This window comes from Eublepharis macularius, chromosome 19 (genome assembly GCF_028583425.1).
Source record: "Eublepharis macularius isolate TG4126 chromosome 19, MPM_Emac_v1.0, whole genome shotgun sequence".
NCBI classification, from domain to species: Eukaryota; Metazoa; Chordata; class Lepidosauria; order Squamata; family Eublepharidae; genus Eublepharis; species Eublepharis macularius.
The window spans coordinates 8221218-8247358 of record NC_072808.1 but is presented as its reverse complement, the minus strand read 5'-3'; the positions used below and the strand labels follow the sequence as shown (position 1 = coordinate 8247358).

General features: G+C 47.6%; 1 protein-coding gene across 1 annotated transcript in view; it reads left to right on the top strand.

Moving 5' to 3' along the window:
- The first annotated feature begins 6236 nt into the window (after positions 1-6236).
- ARHGEF25 (Rho guanine nucleotide exchange factor 25) overlaps positions 6237-26141 on the top strand; it is an 84785-nt gene continuing 64880 nt past the window's right edge. Inside the window, exons 1-2 of the mRNA XM_055003416.1 lie at positions 6237-6332; positions 10932-11100. Of these exons, the coding sequence (XP_054859391.1) occupies positions 6237-6332; positions 10932-11100 (265 nt within the window). The remainder of the gene's footprint in view (positions 6333-10931; positions 11101-26141) is intronic.

The following is a 26141-nucleotide window of genomic DNA, read 5'->3' as shown; positions in this document are numbered from 1 at the left end:
TCCACAGGAAGCAGGATAGCCTGTAGTCTTCAGCCAGCCCTGTCAACGCCCCTGTTTTTCTCACTGGTTGTTTACCCAATAGTTTACAGCAGTGTTGCCTTTTTTTCAAAAGGGAGAGGTATTACAGCTAGGCAGGGGTCATTTCGTAGAAAAAGAGCTGGAGGAACTCATTAGCATAACTCATTAGCATATGCCACACCCCTTTCCATCACTGGAAGTGTGTCATTAGCATAAGTGGTTTGCATGTGCCACACCCCCTGACATCACCTATCCTGGCTGTTTTGGACCCAATCCTGGCTATTCAGGGCTGAAATTGGGCCCAAAATGGCAGAAAGGGGCTGAAAATGGACGAAAGGGGGCCCAAAATGGTCAGGATCCACCACCTGTCAGAGGCCCGATCCGGGCCATTTCGGCCCCAATCTAGGATGAAAAGGGCTCAAATTGGCCGAGAGTCAGGTGGGCGGGGCCACCTGACATGTGACCTTTTTGGGGAACAGCCGAAACTGCATTCCTGCGCGTTCCCCCTCGAAATAAGCCCTGCAGCTAGGGTTGCCAGCTCTGGCTTGGGAAATACCTGGGGATTTGGGAGTGGAGTGTGAGGATGGTAGAGTTTGGGGAGAAGAGGGAGTTTTATTTGTTTTTATTTTATTTATTTTACTGTTTTCGATTTTTATCCCGCCCTCCCCGCACAGGCAGGCTCAGGGCGGATGTGATGTCGTACATCCTACCTCTGAAGCTTGCAGTTCCTACCAGGGAACTGAGCTCTGTAATTTGGAGATCAGTTTTAATTCCAGGAAAACTCCAGGCCCCGTCTGGACGATGGCAACTCTAGTCACAGCTCAGACCCGCTTGCCTTCTTTGACAGCCTTTATCAGATGTGTGGGAGTTCCTTCTTTACTCTCTGGCAACAGAAGGGCATTCCGCACGTGTTCAGAGGCACTCTTGTCCTCTTTTCTATAATAGGACTGTGATTGAGTGCTGGAAGTGTGGTTAGAAGAGCTCTGGTGCGCCCCAGTTCAAATATTGCTGAATCAGAAGCCTGACTAATAACTGAAATTCCGCCTCCCCCCTCCCAGTGCCTTGAGGCCCTCATTCCTCCTCTTGAGTTGCCAGGACACAATGCTTCAATGTCAGGAGAAACCACAGCGGGCAGATTCTAAAAATCTAGTGACTGTTTTCTTTAGCTGCCCTCTCTCTTGGCCAGCCTTCCTAGCAGTTTAACCTTCTCCCCACCTCGTGGCAGACAGTTTCTCCTGATCTTAAGCACTGCGAAGTTTTTCCAGTTCTTACTTCAATCTCCTCTCTTTTCTGTCTTTCCCACCTACCCTTCTTTCAGATTCTTCTTTTTAAATACATTTCCCTCTTTGCACCCTTCCTTCAGTCTCCTTGCCTCTGGGCGCCCAATTTTTTTTGGGTAGGACTTCTTTTCAGCTCGCCTTGTTTAAATTTTTCAGTCCCAGACAGGCTGACAACTTCCATTCTCTCCTCCAAGTTGGACTGCAGATTGTTTAGTTTCTTGAGCTACTGATTTGAACTTGGTTAGTCAATCAGTGTCAGAGGAGAGACTTCACACCCCCCACAAGAACAATACAACTTAGATGTATGTCTACCACTGAAGAATATGTTCGTGGCTAGCAATTGTTTGGTGTTGAGTTACTGCTTGAGGAATATTGAGCTGAGGTTTAACAGCATTCAAGATACTTGAAACAGCACTGGAGCAACTACATTCTCTTGGGCAGAACATGTTGAAAAGAGTATTCTTTCTGAAGGTAGAATCTTTCACCTTGTTCGCTGCATGGGATTATCGAATAGCATTGCTTTTCTTAGCAGCTTATGGGGCATATAGGGCACATAGGGACAGTGATATTTCTATACCAGCTGAAATGGTCATGTGAACAGTACAGAAGTGTGGAGTATACTGTATTGCTGATGTTATGAATGAATGGATTTATTTGCGGTCAGAGACCATTACAATGCCAATACATTCTTAACAGTCAATAAAATAGTTAAATCCAGCGTAAAAGTGTAAAGGACATAGAAAAATACATTTACATTGCTGATGTTAATTTCAGCCAATCCAACAGTGGAAAACCACACGCAAGGGACCCTAACAGAACATTCAAATATGCAATTAATTGTAGAAATTTAGAAATTTTAAATAATTTTTATATTTTATGTTATTTAAAGTGACCTTATGCATATAACATTAATAAATACTACAACTAATAAATACATACAAAACTACAGTTTATTACAATGTTGACTAGAAAATGCAGGGATATACAATGAAACATTTAAAAGGCAAACGGTCAAGTGACAAGACACTTCATGTCAATTTCGCAGCTTCTTAAGGATTAGAAAAGAGTTTTTTTCAATTATAGGTGCAAGCAGGGGTTTTTTTTTCAGCTGGAACGTGGTGGAACAGAGTTCTAGAACCTCTTGAAAATGGTCACATGGCAGGTGGCCCCGCCCCCTGATCTCCAGACAGAGGGGAGTTTAGATTGCCCTCTGAGTGGCGCGGAGGGCAATCTAAACTCCCCTCTGTCTGGAGATCGGGGGCGGGGCCACCAGCCATGTGACCATTTTCTCTGAGGGCAACCCACTGAGTTCCACCACCTCTTTTCCCAGAAAAAAAGCCCTGGTTGCAAGGATGCTGGAACAGTCCCAAAGGAGTCCCCGGAAGATGACAGTAAGTATTTACAAAATTCTTTCTCACAGAGTAACAGACATTGTTATTTTTTTCTTTTTGCAGGTGGAGAGGGACGGATGGAAAACACCAAGGAACCGTACACTCAACAAGGGCCCAGTGATTACAACACTTGTTTCCAAAGTATTGCTTCATCAGGGGTCAATTGACTGTACCACCATGCGTCAGACTGCGGCTTGGATTCACTCTTGTGACAGTCAGGTGCACCCTCTAGTTGTGAATTTCAGAGCAAACTACTGTAGCTGGACAGGTGTATGAGAATACACCCAGAGTATGGACTGTCTCTTCTTTCTCAATTGGTCCCAGAGTTCTTTTGATTCCAGAATGACTGTGGGGTAGAAAGATCAGCACAGCAAAGATTGCAAAGTGAAACACCTGAAAAGAAGGTGCAAAAGATGTACGTTATGGGCAGACTCGCCTTTCTCCAGTGTTGTGAAAAAGAATTGGACAATCCACGCAGTAACAAGGGACATCGGGTCAAAGCTTGGCTGGATAGGCGAAACGCTGCCTGACTTGGAGCGGTGATATTTTCATCGAAGGAGTATCTCATGGGAATGAACCCCCCCTCCCCATAAAAGCATTAGGAAACCCTCAAGGTAAGGGACACTTTCCGCTTTAAATCTGTGCTGACACTGAGTTGTGCAATGCTTCATAGAGTACAAGTAAGTCTCCCTGTGGGCAGTGTTGAGCAATATGGCTAAGTGATAAGTTTGTGGCGTGCTGTCACAGACGGCCCCTTATATAGGCCTGACCAGCTTACGAAAAAATCCTGCGCGTGCTGTGGGTTTCCAGCTCTCGAACAAACTCCCTGCCAACATTCAAGTACCTAAGCTAGAGGCAGAACCATTTGGTACCATGAACTGAAACCAGGGACAAAACAGAGTGAATTCTAATGGGGTCCTGTGCAAAAGCTTAAGGAGTACAGCTTTTAAAAAATGCTATCTGAAGAAGGACGAGGGGGCTTTATTTTCTAGCAACTGGCCAGAACGCAGGAACCACAGACAGGCTCGTGTCCCCCGCCCCCCCCCCCGGCTCGTTGGCAACACTACAAGTGCATAGCCAGAGAGTCTGTGGGTGTAGCAGTTTTTCCGAGTGGGTGGTGATCCTGTGAACCAGATGCTGTTGAGCGGAATCTATTGCAGGCCCTAGGAGCAAGATACAGAAAACGGTGGTTCCAGAGGAAACAGGAGAAGGAACAGGCACCAGAGGCAACTTGTGAGGGGGGGGGAGGGAGGGGATGGAAGCTTTGGAGCAGGGCAGAAGCTGTATAGAGCAGAGGAGATATGGGAGGCCTGGGCTGAGGACAGGCTGCGTGGCAAAGAGGGGAGGGGGAAGTGGTGCTGGCTGCTCCGATGCCTCCACCCCCTCCCCTCTCTCACTCATGGCTCGTGCTCAACACTTTGGCTTCAGAAATGTGTTTTGTCTCTTTGCAAAGTGGGAATGAAAAACTGCAGGAAATGAATATCCTGGGGGAGGGGGGGGAAGCCCCTACTACCGTATTTGCAAAATTATAAGCGGCCAGCAGAAGAAACAGCTGGGGTGGCTACCCTACCGGGACCGCTTACGAAAAAAGACAGGGAGATTGAAGGGGTTACTTTGGACCTTAAATACTTGGCTCTCGGTAGTGAGTCTGTAGGGTGTGTGTGTGTGAGGGCGGGGGTTTGGCACAGTTGTGAAGTCTGTAGATGGTTCTGTGTAATTGCAGTAAATCTCAAGGGACGACTGCAGCAGCAGTTTAGGGAATACATGCATGGTGTCCCCCTACTATCACAGTTGGACTGGCAGAGAGCAAAATGGCGAACTTTCCTCTTCCCTGGGTCTAAACATAGAGCTGAAATCCTATGCACAGTTGCTAGGGAGTATGTCTTGTTGATATCCATGGGACTTGCATCCAAGTAAACATGAAAGAAATTGGGCTACTGCTATGAAGCCAAAGTACTTTCCTCAGTATAGAGTTGTGAGCAGCAGAGAACAAATGGAGCTAAGGGTGGCTATTGTTCTTCAGGGGACAGAGGACAGGGCTCCTGGCCTTAACAGGTTCGGCTGGCTTGTCATGGGTGGGAGGCACAATAAATTAAGGGCGACATTCTGGCCACCCACACTCCAAAGACCCTTGCCAGTGTTTTCCCCACACGCTGCAATTTCTTTGCATCTGACGAAGAGAGCTGTGGTTCTCGAAAGCTTATGCTACAATAAAGTTGGTTAGTCTTAAAGGTGCTACTGGACTCTTTTCTTTGTGTCCCACGTCTCCCTTTAGGGGTCACCCTGTGGTGCCCTGCCTGCTCCTTCTGCAGTGAATTAGAAGGAGGTTCATTGGGGGCTTCCATGCCTCCAAAGTATGTATTTCCTAACCCGGTTGTGTTTTGCGGACATTTGTCCCAACATTTGTTCATTCGGCAACTACAAAGTGGTCTTCCAATAATCTTGCCTGAAAACAAAGCCATTCACATATTATGGAGTATACAGGTTGGGTCTGGGCAGAGGCATAGCAGGGGAGGGGTGAGAGGGGTGGTCACCCCGGGTGCATAATTTTGGGGGGTGCTGCAGAGCGCCACACAGAGGACAGTGTACACTTTGCAGGAGACACAACGTTAGCTGGGAAGCAAAGTTTTAATTTCACCTCTCTACGCAGAGCTGGCAGAGAGGGCTCCTGAGAAGGTTTGTTAATTTCATCTTTGCCTCCAGAATGGGAGGTGAAACCAACATTGCTTACTGGGAGGCGAAGATGAAATTGACATATATCTGAGGAAGGATCCGGGCAGGCTCTGTGTAGAGAGATGAAATTGAACTACGCTTCCCAGCTAACCTTGTGTCTCCTGACATGTGAGCGTCCTCGTGTAAGATGTCTCGTGTACAGAGACTCTAAGCTGCTTTCCTTTCTGGCTTCCCAGGGAACAGTCAGCGGCATGTGGCACCTAGTGGAATGGTGCCCTCTGGAGGGTCGTTGTCCTGGACATGTGCCCCTTTTCTCCAACAATGGGGACTGCATGGCTGTCAGCTGGAAGGTGCATTTTGTTCTGTACAATATCACATTGCATCTGGATTTGCCATCATTCCCCCCTTCCCCCAGTCAAGTCTAGTCTCAGCACCTGCAAGGCCTGCTATGCCCTTGAGCTCGCTGGCTTGCCGCGTCTGCTGCCGACCCCCCTACAACTGCACTCTCTGGTTTTTTCCCATATATAGCGTGTGCTTCCAGTTGTAGTCCGCTTTCTCTGCGGTCCCCTCCCTGCCCCTCCCTGTCCCTAATCCACTGCTATCTCCAAGAAGGCTGGATCCTCCAGTGTAAATAAGGAGGATGTTCAAGAGATAAGGGGCTCAGAATCCAGGCCTGGTGGGGTGTGGCGGGAAGGCAGCAGCCCGTAGCAGGGAAGTTATGGTAGCTGGAGCTGGCTGGCTGGAAATTGGCCTTTCCTTGACTGTCCTAGCACCCAGCCCGTGGGCAGGGTGCCCAAGCTCCTCCCAGCCCTTCAGACGCCTCCGGCTCTGAAGCCGAGGGCGTTAGGAGAAGGTGAGCAGGACCCACTGCAGCATGAAAGCCCCGCAACGGGCAGGGGGGCGAACGGACCAGATGCTGGGGGCCATGGGGGATATCCTGACCTCGCTGGCCCTACCCAGCCAACACTGGGTAAGGGGAACGGGAGAGTCACCAAGACAGGGGCGTAGAACGGTTCTGGAGGAACAGAGTGAAGGGACTGTAGCAGAGTCTAGACAGACTGCAGGATGCTGAGGCGATTGGAGCCTCTCGAGGAGCAGTTGTGGGGCAATTTAATTGTGGGTCTGGCTTGCTTTAGAGCTGGGGGACAGTGTTTGGGAGCGGGAGGCAGTTGTGGTCCTAGGAAAGGAGCAGTTGTGGGATTGCCGCACTTTTGGGTTGTTGATCTGAGGAGAAGCAAACCACGGTTCCTTCTGGGATGGAAATTCCTCCTGTCAGAACTCTTACTGTCAATCATAGCCCTGAGGTGGAGTGGCTACCCGTGGACTGTTACTTTGTGTTGGAATGATGCTGGTTCTGTGAGGTGTTTTGTGTGTGTGTGTAGAGTACCTAAGCTACTTTGGATTCAAAAGAAGCGTTGCAATAATCCATGGCAGGGGTGCTTTACCATCAATCGCATCTTCAGTTTGTTTGTTTGTTTGGAAGGTCTGTATTGGCCTAAGATCAAAGGTGTCCCATGCTTGGCTCGGGTCCTCCCAGCCTTCCAGACCCCTCCAGCACTGAAGTCATCAGCAAGAGAGAGTGGGGGCCTCTTCCTTCTTTCCTCTTGTGATGTTTTTTCCCCCTGCTTCAGAGTAAGCTGAGATCCTTAAGCCGCGGGGTGAGTTTTCCCATTTGTATGTTGTTTTTACTTCTCCACGAGGCAGGGATGTTGAAATGTTCTTCAGAGCGATCTCTATTTCTCTGGGACTGGGAATCTTTGGCGGGAGGTTGGGGGCTGGGCCTCCTTCCCACCCCCTTGTGCTGATAGCCTCAGCCCAGGAAGAATAACGAGGGCTGGCAGGGATTATTGAACAGTGTCGGTGGGTGGGGCGGGTACAGCTCAAATGGAAAAGTAAAGGTTAGGGTTTTTTGCTCTTTGGAAATCTCCTGTCTTCACGGAGTTAAATGTGCTGCCTTTGAGGAACCTGGTAAGTTACTAAAGAGTTTCTCAAAATGCAGTGGATCTCTGTAGCTTTGTGCACTATAAACGCTGGTTGTAAAGTATTTCAGACATTGTTAGCTTGTGTATAGGGATATTTTGGAGTTATGCAAACTAGGTAAGACTTCTTGGGAGCTGCATGGGAAACAAGACTCGCCATGTCACCTTAAGCAGAATTACACCCTTCTAAACCCCTGGACTTAAAAGGCTGTATCTCTGCTTCGGGTGGAACTGTATTTCTCTTGCAGCCGTGGCTCCCCCCCCACCCCCGCCCATGGAACTGCCGATCCATTTTGTTTTTGTTCTGGTAAGTGGGGTTTTCTGATGTCTCCCTGCCAGTGAATTCAGAGTAGCACTGACAATAGCTAAAATGCTATGCACCGTTTTAAAACTGGCTTTTGCTTTCTGAGTAAGCATTAACAGCATCCACCCCTGTGTACAAAAAGGGCATCAGAGAAGCTGACACCTGGTAATCAGCTTGCCAAGGGTGCCTGCCCAGGCCCTCTAGGAGAGCAGCAGCAAACAGACTCCACGTCCCCCCCTTTCCCAACCTTTGTCATTCATTCTACAGTTTGGAGAAGGTAAGAAACAGCTCCAGCCTCTCCTAAGCATTAGCAGAGACTCCTGTTGCTTCTTACTTTCCCTGCACTGCAGGGCAAATGAAAGAAAACCCTGCCTCTCTCCGGAGCCCTCGGTGTGCATGCCTGAGGGCTAAAGGGAGCCAGTAGTGACCACAAAAAATGGTTGGCTAGTAAGCAAAACCAAAAATTTGTTCCACCCCCCAAGCACTTTTAGAGCCAAGCTAGATGAAACACTTCCTGAGCTTTTTTATTGGTAAATAGCATATTTGCAGGCGCCTGAATTCAGGTTGGGGCTGTGATACGGGAGAGGGAGTGCTTAACCCTTTCTCTACCGTGCTGATTTCTGAACATCAAACAGCTAGCCAGGGCTGCGATGTGTCACACTTGGGGGGAAATGCACACAACTTAGAGGTGGCATATAAGATGTATAGGCAAATAGCAGCCCTAGGAAAGCTACAGGGGTTGGGGGAAATCCCCCTTCCCCAGTGTCCTGGACCTGATCCCAATAGGTAAAGGTAGCCCCCTGTGCAAGCACCGAGTCATTACTGACCCATGGGGGGACATCGCATCACAACGTTTTCTTGGCAGACTTTTGTTATGGGGTGGTTTGCCATTGCCTTCCCCAGTCATCTACCCTTTCCCCCCAGGAAACTGGGTACTCATTTTACCGACTTCGGAAGAATGGAAGGCTGAGTCAACCTTGAGCAGGATGGAAGGCTGAGTCAACCTTGAGCTGGCTACTCGAACCTGGCTTCCGCAGGGATCGAACTCAGGTCATGAGCAGAGCTTGGGCTGCAGTACTGCAGCTTACCACTCTGCGCCACAGGGCTCTTCCCAATAGGGGACCACTATTTATCAATTTTTAAAAATTTGGCCCTTCGAGTGATGAGTAAATGTGAGATGTGTGCATGATCCTGTAAAGCAGTGGTTCTCAGTGTTTTTGAGTATAAGGACTTTTTTTAACATAAAAAATTCTACAGACCTCCCCCCCTCCATAGTAGTTGGACTGGTAGCATCCATTGATTGAGAAAATACGTAATAACAAAAAGATTAAAATAATAGCGCTTTGTGGATTTGTGGACTCCTTGCAATAATTCTACAGTGCCCCCCCCCGTCCCGCCCCAGATCCCCAGCCCTCAGGTTGGGAGCTGTTACTGTAGAGGATTGCATTTAAATCCACAGAACTAATTCCCAGAAATGTTTTACTAACCCATCTGTCCATCTGCCCATCCATATCTTATGTTCGTAGCATTTTGCTCTTTGGAAAGAGAAGAGGCTAAAGGACCAACGTTCTTGCAGGTTTTTTAAAAACTTCCCCAGCTGGCTTCCTGGAAGAGATTTCTAACTCGCCACAAGTAACTAGGCAAGTGTCTGTCTGTAGGCCTGATGCAGGCTGACACTTGTTTGCCGCAGTTTTCTTTCCAGCAACTGATGTATTGCTATGTAGAAGAGTGACCCTTTCAGATGTAGCTGGGGCGGAGCTTCTGGCTGGAGAGGGCGTGATTTGTTATTATAAACTTGCTCAAAAGGAACGCTTGTTTGTTTTCCTTAGAATAGATTATTTAGTAGGGCCTGCATCCAACTACTGAACTTAACCAGACTGCAACTTAGGTCCTTTGCCATTTGGAGGACATCCAAAGAAAGAAAGTGAAGTCTCCTGTAATTTTAAGGGTCTTGTAGGGGAGGGCAGGCACAGCTTGTCCCGTCACAGAGAAGCAAGTGTGAGAAGCTGCAGCAACTGAATTTTTTTCTTCTACACATCTCTAAAAGATTACAGAAGCCTGTCCTACTCAGGAGCTGGTTTGCTATCATCTGGAGACGTTTGTAAGGAATGAGGTTGAGTTGTGAGAAAGGGACCACAGCAGCTGAAATCGGGTGGCATGTGGTTGCCATTGTGGGGAAAGTCCAGCCAGGCCCCAGAGAGCAGCCTCTAATGTTTTCCGTCGACGTATCTTCTTATAGAGATTGCCCATCCATATATTCTGCTTAAAAAGCGATTGTTCCCTGCTATGCTCTGTTTCTGCTCCCATATATCAAAAAGCAATTGTTCACAATTATCTTCTGCATCTGCTCCCATATATCTTGTAGCAATTGTTATATCTACACATCTTTTTTTCTGTTTGCATATCCAAAGCGATGCTCAAAATACTTCAAGGGATGGAAGTTGCATTTCTGAACAGTCTTGCTGGATCATACAGGACATCCCTCTAGTCCAGCATTCTGTTCCCAAACTAGGCTCATCGGATGCTTCCAGAAGACCCGCAGACTGGACATGAAAAGCCATGGGTTTCCTTGTTTGCCCCCTGTTTTTGGTTTTCAGAGATATACTGCTTCTGAACAAAGAGGCTCCATTTAGCTATCAAGGTTCCATTTAGCTATCAAGCTAGTCCTGTAGGGAATCTATTTATCACTCTCTTGTTTCTTTCTCATTCCAGCTGCATTGCCAATTCCTGTGCCCATTAATAGTCCTTCAGTTGTCTAACATATGAGACCCAACACTCCTTTGTGCTTTTGTGCAACCATGGGACGCCCAGTTTCCTTATCCATTCTGATTCTTTGCAAAATAACTGTCTAGTACTCATGGTAAAGATGCTTGAAAAAAAGACCTGGTACCAATCCTGAAACATCAAAAATGGGGAGGCAAGCAAGACGGAGAACTACAATTTCATAATGCTTTTCAGGCTTTCTTTTGCTCATATGTCAAGTGTCCCCCCCCACCGCCCTGATACATACATGAGAGCTCTCCGATTTTTCTCGGTTGAGAGAAACAACTTCTGAATAAGAATATGGTTACATAGGAAGAATATGGTGATAAATGCAGCATGTCTGCCAAGTGAATTTCTAGTGTCCTTGATGTTCATGAAAATGATCAGCCAATTATGCTAACTGCACGCATCCAAAATATGCCAATTAGCTGCCGTCTTCCAGCTTGTGATCTATTTCCATCTGCAGCCCTACTAAGCAGGTTTCCAACCCCTGCCCTGAACTTGTTCCCATGTTTAATTGCAGCTTCCAGACCTGTGTTCACAGGAGCAAGCAGCCGAGATGCAACCTCAGGCCAGCAGTGCTGGGGAGATTTCTGCAGACAGCAGGGGACAACATCAAGAGCCACCACCTCCGCATGAAGCTGTGGGATCCAGAGATGCTGAAGTTCAAACTACGGCCACCTTGGAAGAAGGTGAGCATTTTGATTCCGTTGCCTGTAGGACTGGCTCCCTTGCCTTTCTGGAACTGTCGGGGAATGTGTGCATGCGGAATTATTGCAAAATAGTAGAGTCCAGTAGCCCCTTTAAGACTAACCCACTTTATTGTAGCATAAGCTTTCGAGAACCACAGCTCTCTTCGTCAGATGACGAAGAGAGCTGTGGTTCTCGAAAGCTTATGCTACAATACAGTGGGTGAGTCTTAAAGGGGCTACTGGACTCTTTTACTATTTTGCAACTACAGACTAACATGGCAAAGTCCTCTGGATCTATGACATGTGGAATTGTTGTTCCCTCCGGCTGATTGCCTAGGAGAACTTTTCACCACTAGTTGGCAATTACATGTGAAGCAGTCAGAACTGGCCAGAGGCGGAGAGGTTTTTGGATTGGATCCAGCAACCCATTAACAGACGATGCTGACAGTTGCAGATCTTTCCTGAATCCCCCTCTCTGCCCCAGCAGCTATTTTGGATCCCATGTTAACAGGCCCTGTGTGGACTGATAGCCACAAAAATTTGGAAGTTGCAGAGGAAAAGGAGATGAAATTGTCTTTTCTGTGTCTTCTGTCAGCAGCACACTCAGATGAAGGACAGAGAGATTTCTTCCCACCCACCACAGTGCAGCCTCCTGACCTGCGTGGATGATAGTCCACACTGGTCCCCTAACCCTTGGAGTAAACATTCCTGGGTTCAGATATGACTGCCAGAAGTGGGGAGATGATCTCGGTAAAGATCCATAATCTTTGCGCCTGCAGATTGCTGGATCTCACCCCATGACAGGAACTCCTCAGCAGTTTTTAAAGAGCAATTTCAGCTGTGTGCAGCTCTGATTTGGGATCTGGGCCATACAGGGAGAGGAAAGATGGTTTAACCCTTTCACTCCTGCATGAGTTCAGCCATTGAAAGTACCCCCGCTGTTTTCCCTTGCTGTTATTCCCCCTTTAAGGACAACTCAAACATGGGTGCTTGCAATTTTTTTCTTTAAAAAGAGTAATAATAGAGCAAAAAGAGAGAGAGTTACAATTTGTGAATCTACGCAGAAGTTAAAGGGCTAAACCCCTTCCGCCCCTTGCTCGGAATTTAAAAGACACAGGGAGATTTGTGATCCCTGGTTTACATTGACATTGACTTTGACTCTTGGCCTGTTTAACCCAGTCTTTTCTGTCCTGACAAAACAGTGACTTAGTCAGAGGTCTTCCCCTATTCTGCTTAGTGAGAGATGTCTGGGAATGAGCTTGGATGCAAACTCTGTGCTCCGCTGCTTTGCCATAGCCCCTCCCAACTGGATTGCTTGTGGGAGGCCGCGCTGATGTTAGGGCGGTAAGCCAAGTTTCTCTGCGACTGATTCCTGCTCCTCTCTTCCCCCACTGTTGCACACTCCAAGTCTTGGCAACTCACTGCATATTTTCCCCCGCTCGTACTCGACTCCCACAGTATTTAGAACATGGGGTGAAAAACTCTCCTGTCTGCTGCCGCTGTGGCCTGGTATGGAAAAAACTGGGGGAGAGGAGGGGGGGGTGGCCAGCTAGCAGTCACTGGAGGATCCTCCATCGCTTCGGGAGAATCTGGGCGTTGGAAACTATAGCCCTGCATTGCTCTCGTTGTGGCGGTCTCTTGGACCACCCCCGTAGGTAAAAGAGAGTGGGAATGAAATAGCTGGCCAATTTTGACCCAACTGGACTGGCCCTTTGTCACACCAGGGTCTGGTTTAGTTTCAGGTGGGTAGCTGTGTTGGTCTGCAGTAGAATGAAAGTTGAGTCTAGTTGCGGCTTAAGGACCAACAAGATTTCCAGGGTATAAGATTTTGAGGCCTGATATGGATAGCCCAGGTGAGCCTGATCTTGTCAGATCTCAGAAGCTAAGCAGGGTTGGCCTTGGTTAGTAATCAGATGGGAGGCCTTCAGCGATGATGAGAGTTGCAGAGGCAAATAACTTCTGATAGTTTCTTGCCATGAAAACCCCACCAGGGGGTCGCCGTGAGTCACCTATGACTTGAGGGCACTCTCTATCACCAAGCTTTCGAGAGTCAGCTCACTTCTTCAGATACAAGTAGGAATGGAGATCCCTAAGTCAGAAGGGTAAGAAGGAAGTTGCAAAAAAAAAGGGAGTCAAGATGCAAAGGTGTGATGCAAAATGTAATCAGCTTGATTAGAGCAGGGAAGAAATGCTGGGGAGCTGGGGAGTAGGAAGAGCAGAAAGTTAGCCTCTGTGTTGAGACCTTTGTCCCTATTCAGTCCTGGAAACGGGGTGGGGGCGTTGTTTTGAACCGGTCTGATTTGGTGTTCATTGTTTATTTGTTGAGGTAGTTTCAAGGACAAAAGATGACAATTCTAGGAATAGTACAAGCCCGTGAATGATGGCACGTTATGAAGTATACAAGTTAGGTCTGGGATCCCTGTCGTGTGTAACAGAAAGACATGAGTTGCAGCTTCTCTGCATGTGCGGGGGGTCCAGTTCAGACTGCAGTTGTTCGTGCATGGGGAAGGGGCTTCAGCCTTCCCCTCCCTCCATTTATTTTCCTGACTGTTTTGTTCCATGTTGGCGAAACCTGCATATATGCGTTTAGGTTTTCCCCAAGTTTATTTATTGACTGACTTAATTTATATCTCACTGTCCTCCATGGTGAAGATCCAAAGCAGCTTCATATTGTCCTCCTCTCCTTCATTTTATCTTCACAACAATCTTGTGAGGTAGGCTAGGCTGAGAGTGTGTGGCTGGCCCAAGCAAGCTTTCATGACAGAGTGGAGACTCCACCCTGGGCCTTCCAGAACCCAGGGGCCAAGCTACACATGACGAATGACACTTGAACAGCAAGTGTATTTCTCCCTGTTCACTTGCCTTCCACTCAATCCACTTGCCGTTCAAGTGTCATTCGTCATGTGTAGCTTGGCCCCAGATCTAATGCTCTAACAACTACCTTAGCTGTCAGTGGGGGAAACAGAACCCTTCAGGAGCATTTCAAATCAGGAAGAAGTCATGATGCAAATCAAATAGTGTATGTATAAGAACTAAGGAGAACCTGCAGCTTGTGTGTGACTGTTACACAGGCCACCGGACAGGGGTGGGGGGACCCAACTTGTGTACACTGTAATATGTTAAGAGGCTGCAACCAAATTGAGTTGATATGATGGCATTGAAAATAAGATGAAATGGACACACACATGACCACTTCTGTGGACCTTAAAAGCTCAGATATTAAGATCTGGGCAAAATGACATGTTTACAAGATCCAGAGGAGTTAGCCGTGTCAATCTGTAGTTGCAAAATAGTAAAGAGATGCTCCATGCATCTGTCGAAGAGAGCTTTGGTTCTTGAAAGCTTATGCTACAATAAAGTTGGTTAGTCTTAAAGGTAGTGCTGGACTCTTTAATATGTTTACAAGAATATGCATATTGCAGAACTTTAACAATTGCTTTTATTAATAAAAAGGGGGATTTGGGAGTGGAAAAATGGGGAGAGAGAAAGAGCGTTCCTCTTCCCTCCCTCACTGCTTTTTCATTGCAGCCTCACCCCAGTCCCATTTTAAATATTCTTGTTCTTGCAAATAGGAGTTTGGAATCCTGCAGGGAATATAAATTATGTAACTATCTCATTGAGTTCTGGATCCGGTTTAAGGTTCTGTTTTTGACATTTAAAGCCCTTTACGGACTGGGACCAGCATACCCACAGGACTGCCTCTCTCCATATGTCCCTCGGAGGGCTTTGCATTCTGGGATCAACAGTTTCTGGTCCCTGCCCCGAGGGACGTTTGCCTGGCCTCAACCAGTGCCAGAGCTTTCTTGGCCCTGGCGCCAGCCTGGTGGAATGCTCTTCCGGTTGAGATCCAGGCCCTGTGAGATCTGTTGCAGCTCTGCAAGGCCTGTAAAACGGAGCTGTTCTGCGGGCCTTTGGCTGGGGCAATTCATCCCTCTCGACTGCCCACAACCCGCCACCCCTGCCTCGGATATGATTTTAATCTGGCAGCTGCTTTATGGTTTATTCAGCCTTAAACGGAAACTGATAGCGGATACCTCTTTATTTTGTGACTGAAACTGGGCCATTTCCACACACGTTGAATAATGCACTTTTGCAATCCTTTGGAAGTGGATTTTTTGTTCCACACATGGAAAATCAGTTTCAAAGGTTCACTAAAGAGTATTGAAAGTGGATTATCCAATGTGTGTGGAAGCAGCCAAGATGTCCCTTACCTGTCAACCCGTGACTTAACTACAGTGTGTGGAAGCAGCCAAGATGTCCCTTACCTGTCAACCCGTGACTTAACTACAGTGATCCAAGCAACAGTCATCTCTAGGCTAGATTACTGTAACTCGCTCTATGCGGGGCTGCCCTTGAGACTGACCGGGAGATTACATCTGGTACAAAACGCAGTGGCGCGTGTTATTACGAGAGTGACAAATAAGGCACATATAACAGCGTTCTTATGTGAGCTGCATTGATTGCCGGGGGAGTACCGGATCAGATTCAAGGTTCTGATATTGACCTATAAGGCCCTGTGCGGACTGGGACCAGCGTATCTATGGGACCGTCTCTCCCCATATATTCCCCAGAGGACACTCCGATCAGAGGATAAACAGCTGTTGGTGGTCCCTGGCCCCAAGGAGGCCCGCCTAGCCTCAACTAGAGCCAGGGCCTGGTGGAACACTCTGTCTGCTGAAATCAGGGCCCGGCAGGACCTACTATCTTTTCGCCAGGCCTGCAAGACAGAGTTGTTCCGCCAGGCATATGACTGAGGCTGAGCCTCCGCTGGCCTGGAAAAAAGGGGTGTATAAGACTTAACCCTCCCTGTGAAGGCTGTCCACCATCCTGTTTTAAACGTGTTGTTTTTAATGAACATGAATTTTTTAATTGTATTTTTAATATGTTGTTATCTGCCCTGAGCCCACTCGCGGGGAAGGTGGAATACAAATTTGAAATAAATAAAATAATAAAATAATGGTTTTATTGTCTAATGTAAATTGGTTTTAATGTAAATTATACCTGTATTTTTAGTATTGTTGTGACCCGCCCTGAGCCTGCTTATGGGGAGGGTGGGATATAAATCTAATAAATGAAATGAAATACATATATAAAATACAAACACATCCATTTCACTGCACGGGGCATAATGGGATCGATGGCGCAAACAGTTGCTTCATAGATGACGTTGCCACTTTGTACGTGAGCAGAGAACCATGTCAAAGTGAGCTACTGGCTACCCCTGGGCAACTTCTGACCCAAGGAAGACCACTTGTTGCAACTTGTAGCAACCCAGCTAACCTTCTTTTTACTCGCCTTGACTCCTCTGCTATCTGTCAGCAGAGATGCTCCCTCAGCATGGTTGCAACTTGCCAGCCTGATGCTTATTATTATACATCACGGATCTCACTCTTTCCTAATTGCTGCCAGGTTGTTTATTGAAGTCAGTACCGGATGAATTTGCATGAGTCTCTGTGTTACGAGTCGTACGCCACCTTGAATGGAAAGGAAGGACATGTGGTTCTTCACTAAGCCATGTGTAAACATGTGGGTGGGGAATCAGCAGTGCCAACTTTGACAGGGGGCCTGTGAAGGTTCATACGGGAGGGGGACAACTGGGAAAACTCAGCCCCCTGTAGGGTTGCCAGCTCCATTTTGGGAAATTCCTGGAGATCTGGGTGGTAAAACCTGGAGAAAGTGGGGTTTGAGGAGGGAAAGGACCTTGGCATGGCATAATCCCATACAGTCCCCCCCCCCAAAGTAGCCATTTTCTCCTGGTGATCACTGTGGCCTGGAGACCAGTTGTAATTTCGGGGGATCTCCAGCCACTACCTGGAGGCTGGCAACCCTAGCCCCCTAGCATTGCAATGACAATATCTCTATAATTTTTACTGCTTCGCTTCTGGGCTAGGTGAGCAGAAATCTGGTCTTGTGGCTCTGAATCTGAATTGTGCAGAAGTGTTATTTCCAACCTTGCCCCCCCCTATGCTGTACGGGTTATTTCGGGGGGTGGGAATGAGTAGATCAGTGCTTTATACTCCAAGGATACTCTCAGCTCCTAGGGGTGCTCTAAGCTCTTAGAGACAGGCCAATGGTCTCATTTCCCTCTGTTTCTTCCTTTTGCATAATGGATTTCAGTTGCCCTCAACATTCCTTTGGAAGGTCAATGAGCATGGGTGTTCCTTAAAAAAAATAATCACAAATTAATCTTTTCCCACCTACCAGAAGCATTCCCTTGAATGCACGGAAACCTCTGCCTTGAGTGTGGGTGGCTGTGTTTCACTAACCCCACGGCTTATGCATACGGGGTCATCAAGTTTGCTGATCCATTATCCAATCCTCCAGACGTGTCTCCTGTGGCTCCGAAAGGGTGCTTTGCGGCTGTGGTCAGGTGACTAAGGGCCAAGCTACACATGACGAATGACACTTGAACGGCAAGTGTATTTCTCCCTGTTCACTTGCCCTCCACTCAATCCACTTGCCGTTCAAGTGTCATTCGTCATGTGTAGCTTGGCCCTATGACAGAACAAGCTGAAACTGAATCCTGACAAGACAGAGGTGACGCTGGATGCGAAAGCTGATATTTTAGAGAGACTGGATAAACTTGGTAGAATGGGGCTAGTATTTGGAGAGCAGGTCAAGAGCTTGGAGGCACTCATGGACCCAACTTCGCTGTATGGAAAAGGTGGTGTCCTGACCAGAAGTGCTTTCTATGATCTACATCTGGCTCGCCAACTCTCCCCCTTCTTAGATGCAGCTGATTTGGCCACAGTGATTGAGGCTCTTTTGTATCCTCGTGGTTGGACTACTCTAATGTACTCTGCATGGGGCGGCCCTTGAAGACAACCTGGAAACTGCAGCTAGTTCAGAATGTGGCAGATTATTGCCAGGGCTAGCTGACGAGAACATGTCTCGCCTATCTTAAAACAGCGACATTGACTGCCAGTTTGTTTCCAAGTCCAAGGTGCTGGTTATGACTTTTAAAGCTCTTCCGGGTCTAGAACCTACATATCTAGAGGGCTGCCTCCTCCCATATATCCCTGTCCACCAACTACAGTCCTCAGATTGCCACTTAGCGGCTGTCTCCCCACTAAAGGTAGCCTGTTTGGCATCAACTGGAGCCTGTGGGCCAAGCTACAAGTGACAAATGACACTTGAACGGCAAGTGTATTTCTCCCTGTTCACTTGCACTCCACTCAATCCACTTGCCGTTCAAGTGTCATTCATCACTTGTAGTTTGGCCCTGTGTCTTCTTCTTCACAGCTCGCGCTCTGTAACTGGTTCCCGGAAGAAGTGAGAGGTTACTCTCCTTAGAAATTAGGAGGCACGACATTTGCAGGGCTTTTAATGTTTTAAACAAATTATTTATGTCATTTATAGTCCACCTTTCCCACTGAGACTCAAGGCGGATTACATAGTGTGAGATTAGTACAATCAGTATCAAGGACATTTCCATACAGTGTCAAGGACATTTTCATAAACAACGCCATAGGGTAAATAAATATAAGTTTACAAAGACAGAGCATTAGCAAGGATCCCATACAGAGTTGAAGAAATGCTGAAACAGAACAGAAGCAATTCTAGGACTGACATTAGACAACATGAAGCACAGGTAGTATAGAAGAGTACATATTTAAAGCAACAGATAATATGTAAGGCAACATAGTGGTGAAGTCTAATGTACCTAACTCATTAGTGAAGCATCTGAGACCCCCTCCCTATCAGAGGGCCAAGCTACACATGACGAATGACACTTGAACGGCAAGTGGATTGAGTGGAGGGCAAGTGAACAGGGAGAAATACACTTGCCGTTCAAGTGTCATTCGTCATGTGTAGCTTGGCCCACAGTCTCTCTAAAATATCAGCTTTCACATCCAGCGTCACCTCTGTCTTGTCAGGATTCAGTTTCAGCTTGTTCTGTCTTAGGGCCAAGCTACACATGACGAATGACACTTGAACGGCAAGTGTATTTCTCCCTGTTCACTTGCCCTCCACTCAATCCACTTGCCGTTCAAGTGTCATTCGTCATGTGTAGCTTGGCCCTGAGTGACCTTGGGTCAGTCACAGCTCTCTGAGGGCCAAGCTACACGTGACGAATGACACTTGAACGGCAAGTGTATTTCTCCCTGTTCACTTGCCCTCCACTCAATCCACTTGCCGTTCAAGTGTCATTCGTCATGTGTAGCTTGGCCCTGAGTGACCTTGGGTCAGTCACAGCTCTCTGAGGGCCAAGCTACACGTGACGAATGACACTTGAACGGCAAGTGTATTTCTCCCTGTTCACTTGCCCTCCACTCAATCCACTTGCCGTTCAAGTGTCATTCGTCATGTGTAGCTTGGCCCTGAGTGACCTTGGGTCAGTCACAGCTCTCTGAGGGCCAAGCTACACGTGACGAATGACACTTGAACGGCAAGTGTATTTCTCCCTGTTCACTTGCCCTCCACTCAATCCACTTGCCGTTCAAGTGTCATTCGTCATGTGTAGCTTGGCCCTGAGTGACCTTGGGTCAGTCACAGCTCTCTGAGGGCCAAGCTACACGTGACGAATGACACTTGAACGGCAAGTGTATTTCTCCCTGTTCACTTGCCCTCCACTCAATCCACTTGCCGTTCAAGTGTCATTCGTCATGTGTAGCTTGGCCCTGAGTGACCTTGGGTCAGTCACAGCTCTCTGAGGGCCAAGCTACACATGACGAATGACACTTGAACGGCAAGTGTATTTCTCCCCGTTCACTTGCCCTCCACTCAATCCACTTGCCGTTCAAGTGTCATTCGTCATGTGTAGCTTGGCCCAGAGAGTGACATCCTTCTAAGCCCATTGAAATCCAATGGACTGAGACGGTTGTAACTCTGTTTAGGACCGCAGTGTAAATCTCTTACGGTAATAAGTAAATATTGTTGAAGAGTATTATCATTTTCAGAGCACTTACATAAACTCGACGCTATGCATAAAACAGCACAAAAGAGCCGGACCTTTAACATTTTTATGTAAGAAGAGACACACAAGATAATGAGGTTAAAACTGGAAGATCAGAGAAAGATAAAGTGAAGAAGTGGGGATCGGCGGGGGAGGAGGGGGCTAGGTGTTACAATTTTAAGATGCACCAAAAGCTACTTCTTTTAATTCTGTAACACAACTGTCAATAGCAAGACAACATAATTACTGGGGCAATAAGAATCCCACAGGGACTGAGGCCAAATTAACAGCTTCCACACAGACGTTTTTCTCTGCCCATGCTTGTAAGCTGGAATGCTGTTTTGGAGAGCATCGATAAGACGTCGTCCTCTAATTACTCACTTTCCAGGTTTCTCCTCTTTTCTACACACTTTTTCTTACATTTGGTTTAGGTAAAAGTAAAGGTAGTCCCCTGTGCAAGCATCGAGTCATTACTGACCCATGGTGGGGACGCGCATCACAACGTTTTCTTGGCAGACTTTTGTTACAGGGTGGTTTGCCATTGTCTTCCCCAGTCATCTACACTTTACCCCCAGGAAACTGGGAACTCATTTTACCGACCTTGGAAGGATGGAAGGCTGAGTGGACCTTGAGCTGGCTACCTGAACCCGGCTTCTGCCAGGATCGAACTCAGGTTGTGAGCAGAGCTTGGGCTGCAGTACTGCAGCTTACCACTCTGCGCCACGGGGCTCTTTGCATCTGGTTTACTACAATCTTTTTCTGAAAGAACACAGTCCATGCACATTAGCATGCTGTCTGGATGGGAATTTGCCCATTACATCACTGCCATTTTCCTTCTGTCAGACCCTCAAGACTGCAATTTTCTGTGTTTTTTTAAAAAAAGATAATTGCTATAAAGCTATAGTGATATTAGCAATTACCATTTAAAAAAAAAAGCTCTCAAAAAGCAGAGAAAAAATGCTGGGACAATGTTGGATGGAGAAGAAAACTCCCATGTGGATGCTCCGCTGCTAGTGTGAACGCTTCTCCTTTTGCAGTGGCAATGCATGCTCCATGGAGAATGTGGACGCAGCCATAAATACACAAGTGGAAAGAGCCAGGCAGACGCCAGCAGACAAAACATCACCGTGGTAGGAAGCAGCAAGAGAGAAAGGGCACGGGCAAGGGATGGAGGATGTCATTTTGGATCTGCAGAGGACAAGAGAAGAAAATGGGAGCCAAAACAGGAAAAAGCAAATGAGGAGCAACGTGATCATTGTGACAAGTGGAACAGATCAGGCGAGCTGAAGAACTGAAAACAGAGGAGAAATGTTTGAAGGAAGAGAGAGGAAGATGGAGCAGGGGAGGGTTGCGGTAGTTGGTAGATGAGGAGGATAATAAAGAGCATCTGCTGGATTCATAATTCATCGAAAAATACCTAAGAATAACAAGGAACTACTGAAAATACAGCAGTAGTCCCAGCCCTTTTTCGTGATACCTCCAGGGCTCATTTCGAGGGGGAATGTGCAGGAACGCAGTTCTGTCAGTTCCCCAAAGAAGTCACATGTCAGGTGGCCCTGCCCACCTGACTCTCGGCCATTTTGGGCCCGTTTCGTCCTGGATTGGGGCCGAAATGGCCCGGATCGGGTCTCTGACGGGTGGTGAATCACTCTCCTGCTCAGCAGCAGCATGATCTTGATCATTTTGGGCCCCTTTTCGGCCATTTTCAGCCCCTTTTTGCCCTTTTGGGCCCAATTTCGGCCCTGAATGGCCAGGACTAGGTCCAAAACAACCAGGATAGGTGATGTCAGTGGGTGTGGCATATGCAAATCAGTTATGCTAATGACACATTTCTGGTGATGTCAAGGGGTGTGGCATATGCTAATGAGGTATGCTAATGAGTTCCTCCTGCTCTTTTTCTACGAAATGACCCCTGGATACCTCCGTTGGTTGGAAAGGGAAGAAGACACCCTTGCCAAGCTCTATCCACTTGATAGCCAACGAAGAATGAGTCCAGGGTGTCCCACTTTCCGCAGTTCTGTTATCGCTGCCTAAAGTCTCTTTTTCAATTCAGAGGGACAAAGCTCTCTGTCGCATGGAGTCAGCTGACCTGGAATGACATGAACTCCAGATCCTTTGGGGCCTGTAGACTGAAGGTCCCAAGAGAAATGCCTTGTTCCTCCAAGGGCTTGGCTGCTAGCCAGGAGCTCTGCTTTCTGTCTAGAAACAGCCTTCTGTTTCCGTGGCCTGGATGGTAAAGGTTCTCCAAAATCCTGCTCGACCCTCCAGCTATTCAGTTACAGACCAACATCCTTTCCACTGATCCGTGTTGGCTTTAAGAAACAATGCCTCTGGGTAAGACAACCTTTATGTGGATGTTCCAGCAGTGAAGCTGAAATGGCAAGAGGTGCAAAGATGTGACTCTCTTGTGTAATAAGCTTGAACTCTACAACAGTGGCCTTCAGCTTCTCCAGACCAGATACCCACTGAGCTGCAAGCATGTGACAGGAAGTTACATTCTGAGAGTTATGTGACAGGAAGAGGAAGAGTCAGAGTTATGGCCTCACCAATATCAAGACCAGGACCAAAGGCAGTGGGCCAAAAAAGCTGGGGACAGGAAAGCCAAAAAGTGATGAGGTTTACTGTAGCAAGGAACAAGCCAAGGGTCATAGTAGAGAGATCTTGGTGTTTTCCACATAGGGGTGGGCATGTGTGCTGTAGTGGTTAAGAGCGCCAGTTTGGTGTAGTGGTTAAGAGCACAGGACTCTAATCTGGAGAGCTGGGTTTGATTCCCTGCTCCTCCACTTGAAGCCAGCAGGGTGACCTTCGGCTAGTGGCAGCTTTCTCAGAGCTCTCTCAGGGCCAAGCTACACATGACGAATGACACTTGAACGGCAAGTGGATTGAGTGGAGGGCAAGTGAACAGGGAGAAATACACTTGCCGTTCAAGTGTCATTCGTCATGTGTAGCTTGGCCCTCAGCCCCACCCACCTCACAGGGTGTTTTGTTGTGGGGATAATAATGACATACTTTGTAAACTGCTCTGAGTGGGCATCAAGTTGTCCTGAAGGGCGGTATATAAATAGAATGTTGTTGTTGTTGTTGTTATTGCTGCTGCAGTTGCCGATATAGTGCAGTAGCAGCAGGACTTCCAAATATCACTTTTCCTAGCATTTTTCTTGCCCCAGTCTTCCAGCTGCGGCCATCAATTGAGTATTGTTATAGCGTTACAACATTATAGCAATCTATCAGGTTCTCTGAATTCCCAGTTTTCATTTTGAAAGAAAAGTAAGGGCCAAGCTACACATGACGAATGACACTTGAACAGCAAGTGGATTGAGTGGAGGGCAAGTGAACAGGGAGAAATACACTTGCCGTTCAAGTGTCATTCGTCATGTGTAGCTTGGCCCTAAGTCTCTAGACGCTTTTATTACGGAGATGTAAGGGGGGGGGAAGCATATCTCTGCAATGAATGGGGCTAGGGGCTTTTTTTTTTAAAAAAAATGAAAATTGGGACTTCTAGGACAGATTGCATAGACAGATTGCTATAACATTATAACTCTAACAATATTCAATTGCTGATTTTTTCAAAAAGAGGAAAAGCCAGTGATGGGGAAAATGGCCCCTGCAGGGGACTGGGGCAGCAAAAATTGTGCCAGTAGGACGAGATGGAGTTTTCCATCCTTATGCTTGCCACCCCAGCTTTGCTGAGATGTTTCCTAAAACATTGCGGTAAAGCAAATTTAGGAGAGTTAACAGGAAAGATGGGGAAAAGCTGGGTCGTGCACAGAAGCTCCGTGATGCTGTGAGGAAGCAGGAAAAAAATATTTCCCAGTAGCATCCAAGCCAGGGCAAACAACCTATGCATGTGTGACTTTTCCTTGCTGTGTGCAAAGAGAGGCAGGCAGGATGGCACCCTTTCTATCTGGCAGTTCCTTCAAAAACAGTCATCAAAAATGGCTGCTATATCAGGACTTCATCACCCACTGGAGGGACCAGATCCGTGGGTTGAGCACCCACCTCTGCAACCCACAGCAGTAGCATGTCTTGGTTGGAAGGTCTGATGGAGCTGGAATTTCTATTCCACATATATATTGGAAGGGGTTTGGCTGGCTCCATGTTGGCAGTGAGTCTATCCCACTCCATCTGAAAGCAGCTGATAATGATGAATGAGATTCCTCAAAGTACAATGGAGAGAAAAACAAACGTACGGCAGTAATGCAACATGCTGGGAGGGGCTTCTTCAAATGTGACTATCTCTAACACCCGAAAAAAACAACACGTTTGTGCTATATCTGTGGTCCTCAGACATATCTGTGAGGAAAGGGAGTAAAAATTAAATGGGACAGTGTCATCATGTCCTTGTATAGATCTGTATTTAGAATACCTTGTGCAGTTCTAGAGGAGTTAGCCATGTTAGTCTGTAGTAGCAAAACAGAAAAGAGTCCAGTAGCACCTTTAAGACTAACTAACTTTACTGTAGCATAAGCTTTTGAGAATCACAGTTCTCTTCATCAGATGCATCTGACGAAGAGAACTGTGATCCTCGAAAGCTTATGCTACAGTAAAGTTGGTTAGTCTTAAAGGTGCTACTGGACTCTTTTCTATTTTGTACAGTTCTGGCCTCTGAAAGGGTACCATTGAACTGGAAAAGGGCAACTGCAATGCTCATGAAGTTAGAGCACATTCTTTGCAAGGGAAGAGTCTGGGGCTTAGAAAAAAGATGATTGGGAAGGCATCACAGAGATTTATAAAACGGTGCATGGTTTGGAGAGCAAGTGGATAGAGGGAACCTCTCTCTCTCTCTCTCTCTCTCTCTCTCTCTCTCTCAAAATCTTTGGGGAGCAGCCAGTTAAGTTAGTGGGTCGATTCAGTATAGGTGGAAGGGCTTCTTGCCACAATGCATAATTAACTTGTGGAACTTACTGCCAATCGAGTATAATGACGGCTGCTAGCTTAAATGGCTTTAAAAGGGGATTAGCCAGAACCGCATGAAGGACAGATAACTGTCCATCAATAGCTATTGGACTCTTTAAATGGGACTTTGTTGTTCTGGAGGGTGGAGCAAGGCGCAGCAGCAAGAAGTTATGGCCTTGGTGCCTTTCTGTGGGCCTTCCAGAGCATCTAGCCAGCTATTGTGGGGGAAAGAATTCTGGACCGGATGGATGACCGGACTCACCCAGCAGGGCTTCAAAGGTATTGAGGTCTTCTTTCCCATCCTGTACACCCACAAACGCTGGGAGACCACGCAACAAAATAGAAGCGTGTTTGATTTTTTTTTCACATGCCACCATCTACATGTGGGCTTTATTTCTTCTTCCCTCCACGAAATTGCTGTGTGTAGCAAACGTGTAATAATTAAAGCAGCTTGCGGGCTGCGCCTCCCTCTCCTCCCTACAGAAAATCAGCAGAGGAAAAGCAACTCCGTTGGGGATGGCACCCGAGGGCCCCCCTTCCCTTTGCCAAAGTGGACATGCGCAACGGTTCTGTCCCAGACCCTATTTCTGGAGCACAGATGCCCAGGGCATCTCTCTCTCTGTGTGGGGGTAGATCTACTGGAGGGTAGATCTCAAGTTGAGATTCTCAACACTGCAAGGAGCTACAGGGCAGTAATTGTCCATCTATTTACGGTTAGGGCATTGGCCTCTATCTGAGCACCCCATCGGGCTATCAGCGGGTCTTATTAACCCCCCAACTTTGTTCCTCTTGCATATGCACCCCTCAGCCACCCCTCTGCCCCTTGCTGTTGCTTCCTCCCCGCTTTTTGCACCTTCCAGCTTTGCCTCCTATTGCATCGTTGTGGCCTCCTGCGTCCAGGGGCTTCTCTGCTCCATCTTTGCGCCCATCTCTGGGGTGGGGGCCCCCCGAGATCCGCCCGCTGCAGCCTCCAGTGCTGCAGAGCCGGCTGCAGTGGCTCAGCGAGGGGGTGGGGTGCGGCGGGGGGGGGTCCTGGCTCCGGGAAGCGCCGAGATGGATGGAGAGAGAGAAAGCGAGGGGAGAAAGAGGGAGGGAGGGATGCGCGGAGGCTCCTCCCCGCGGGCAGCAGCAGCAGCCCCAGCCCTGCTCTGTCACTGAGCCGCGCACGGCTGCGGTGGCGGGTGCCCCCCTGCCTGCCTGCCAGCCTGCCAGGGGCCCCTTTCCCCGCCCGGGCTGCGCGCTCGCCTCG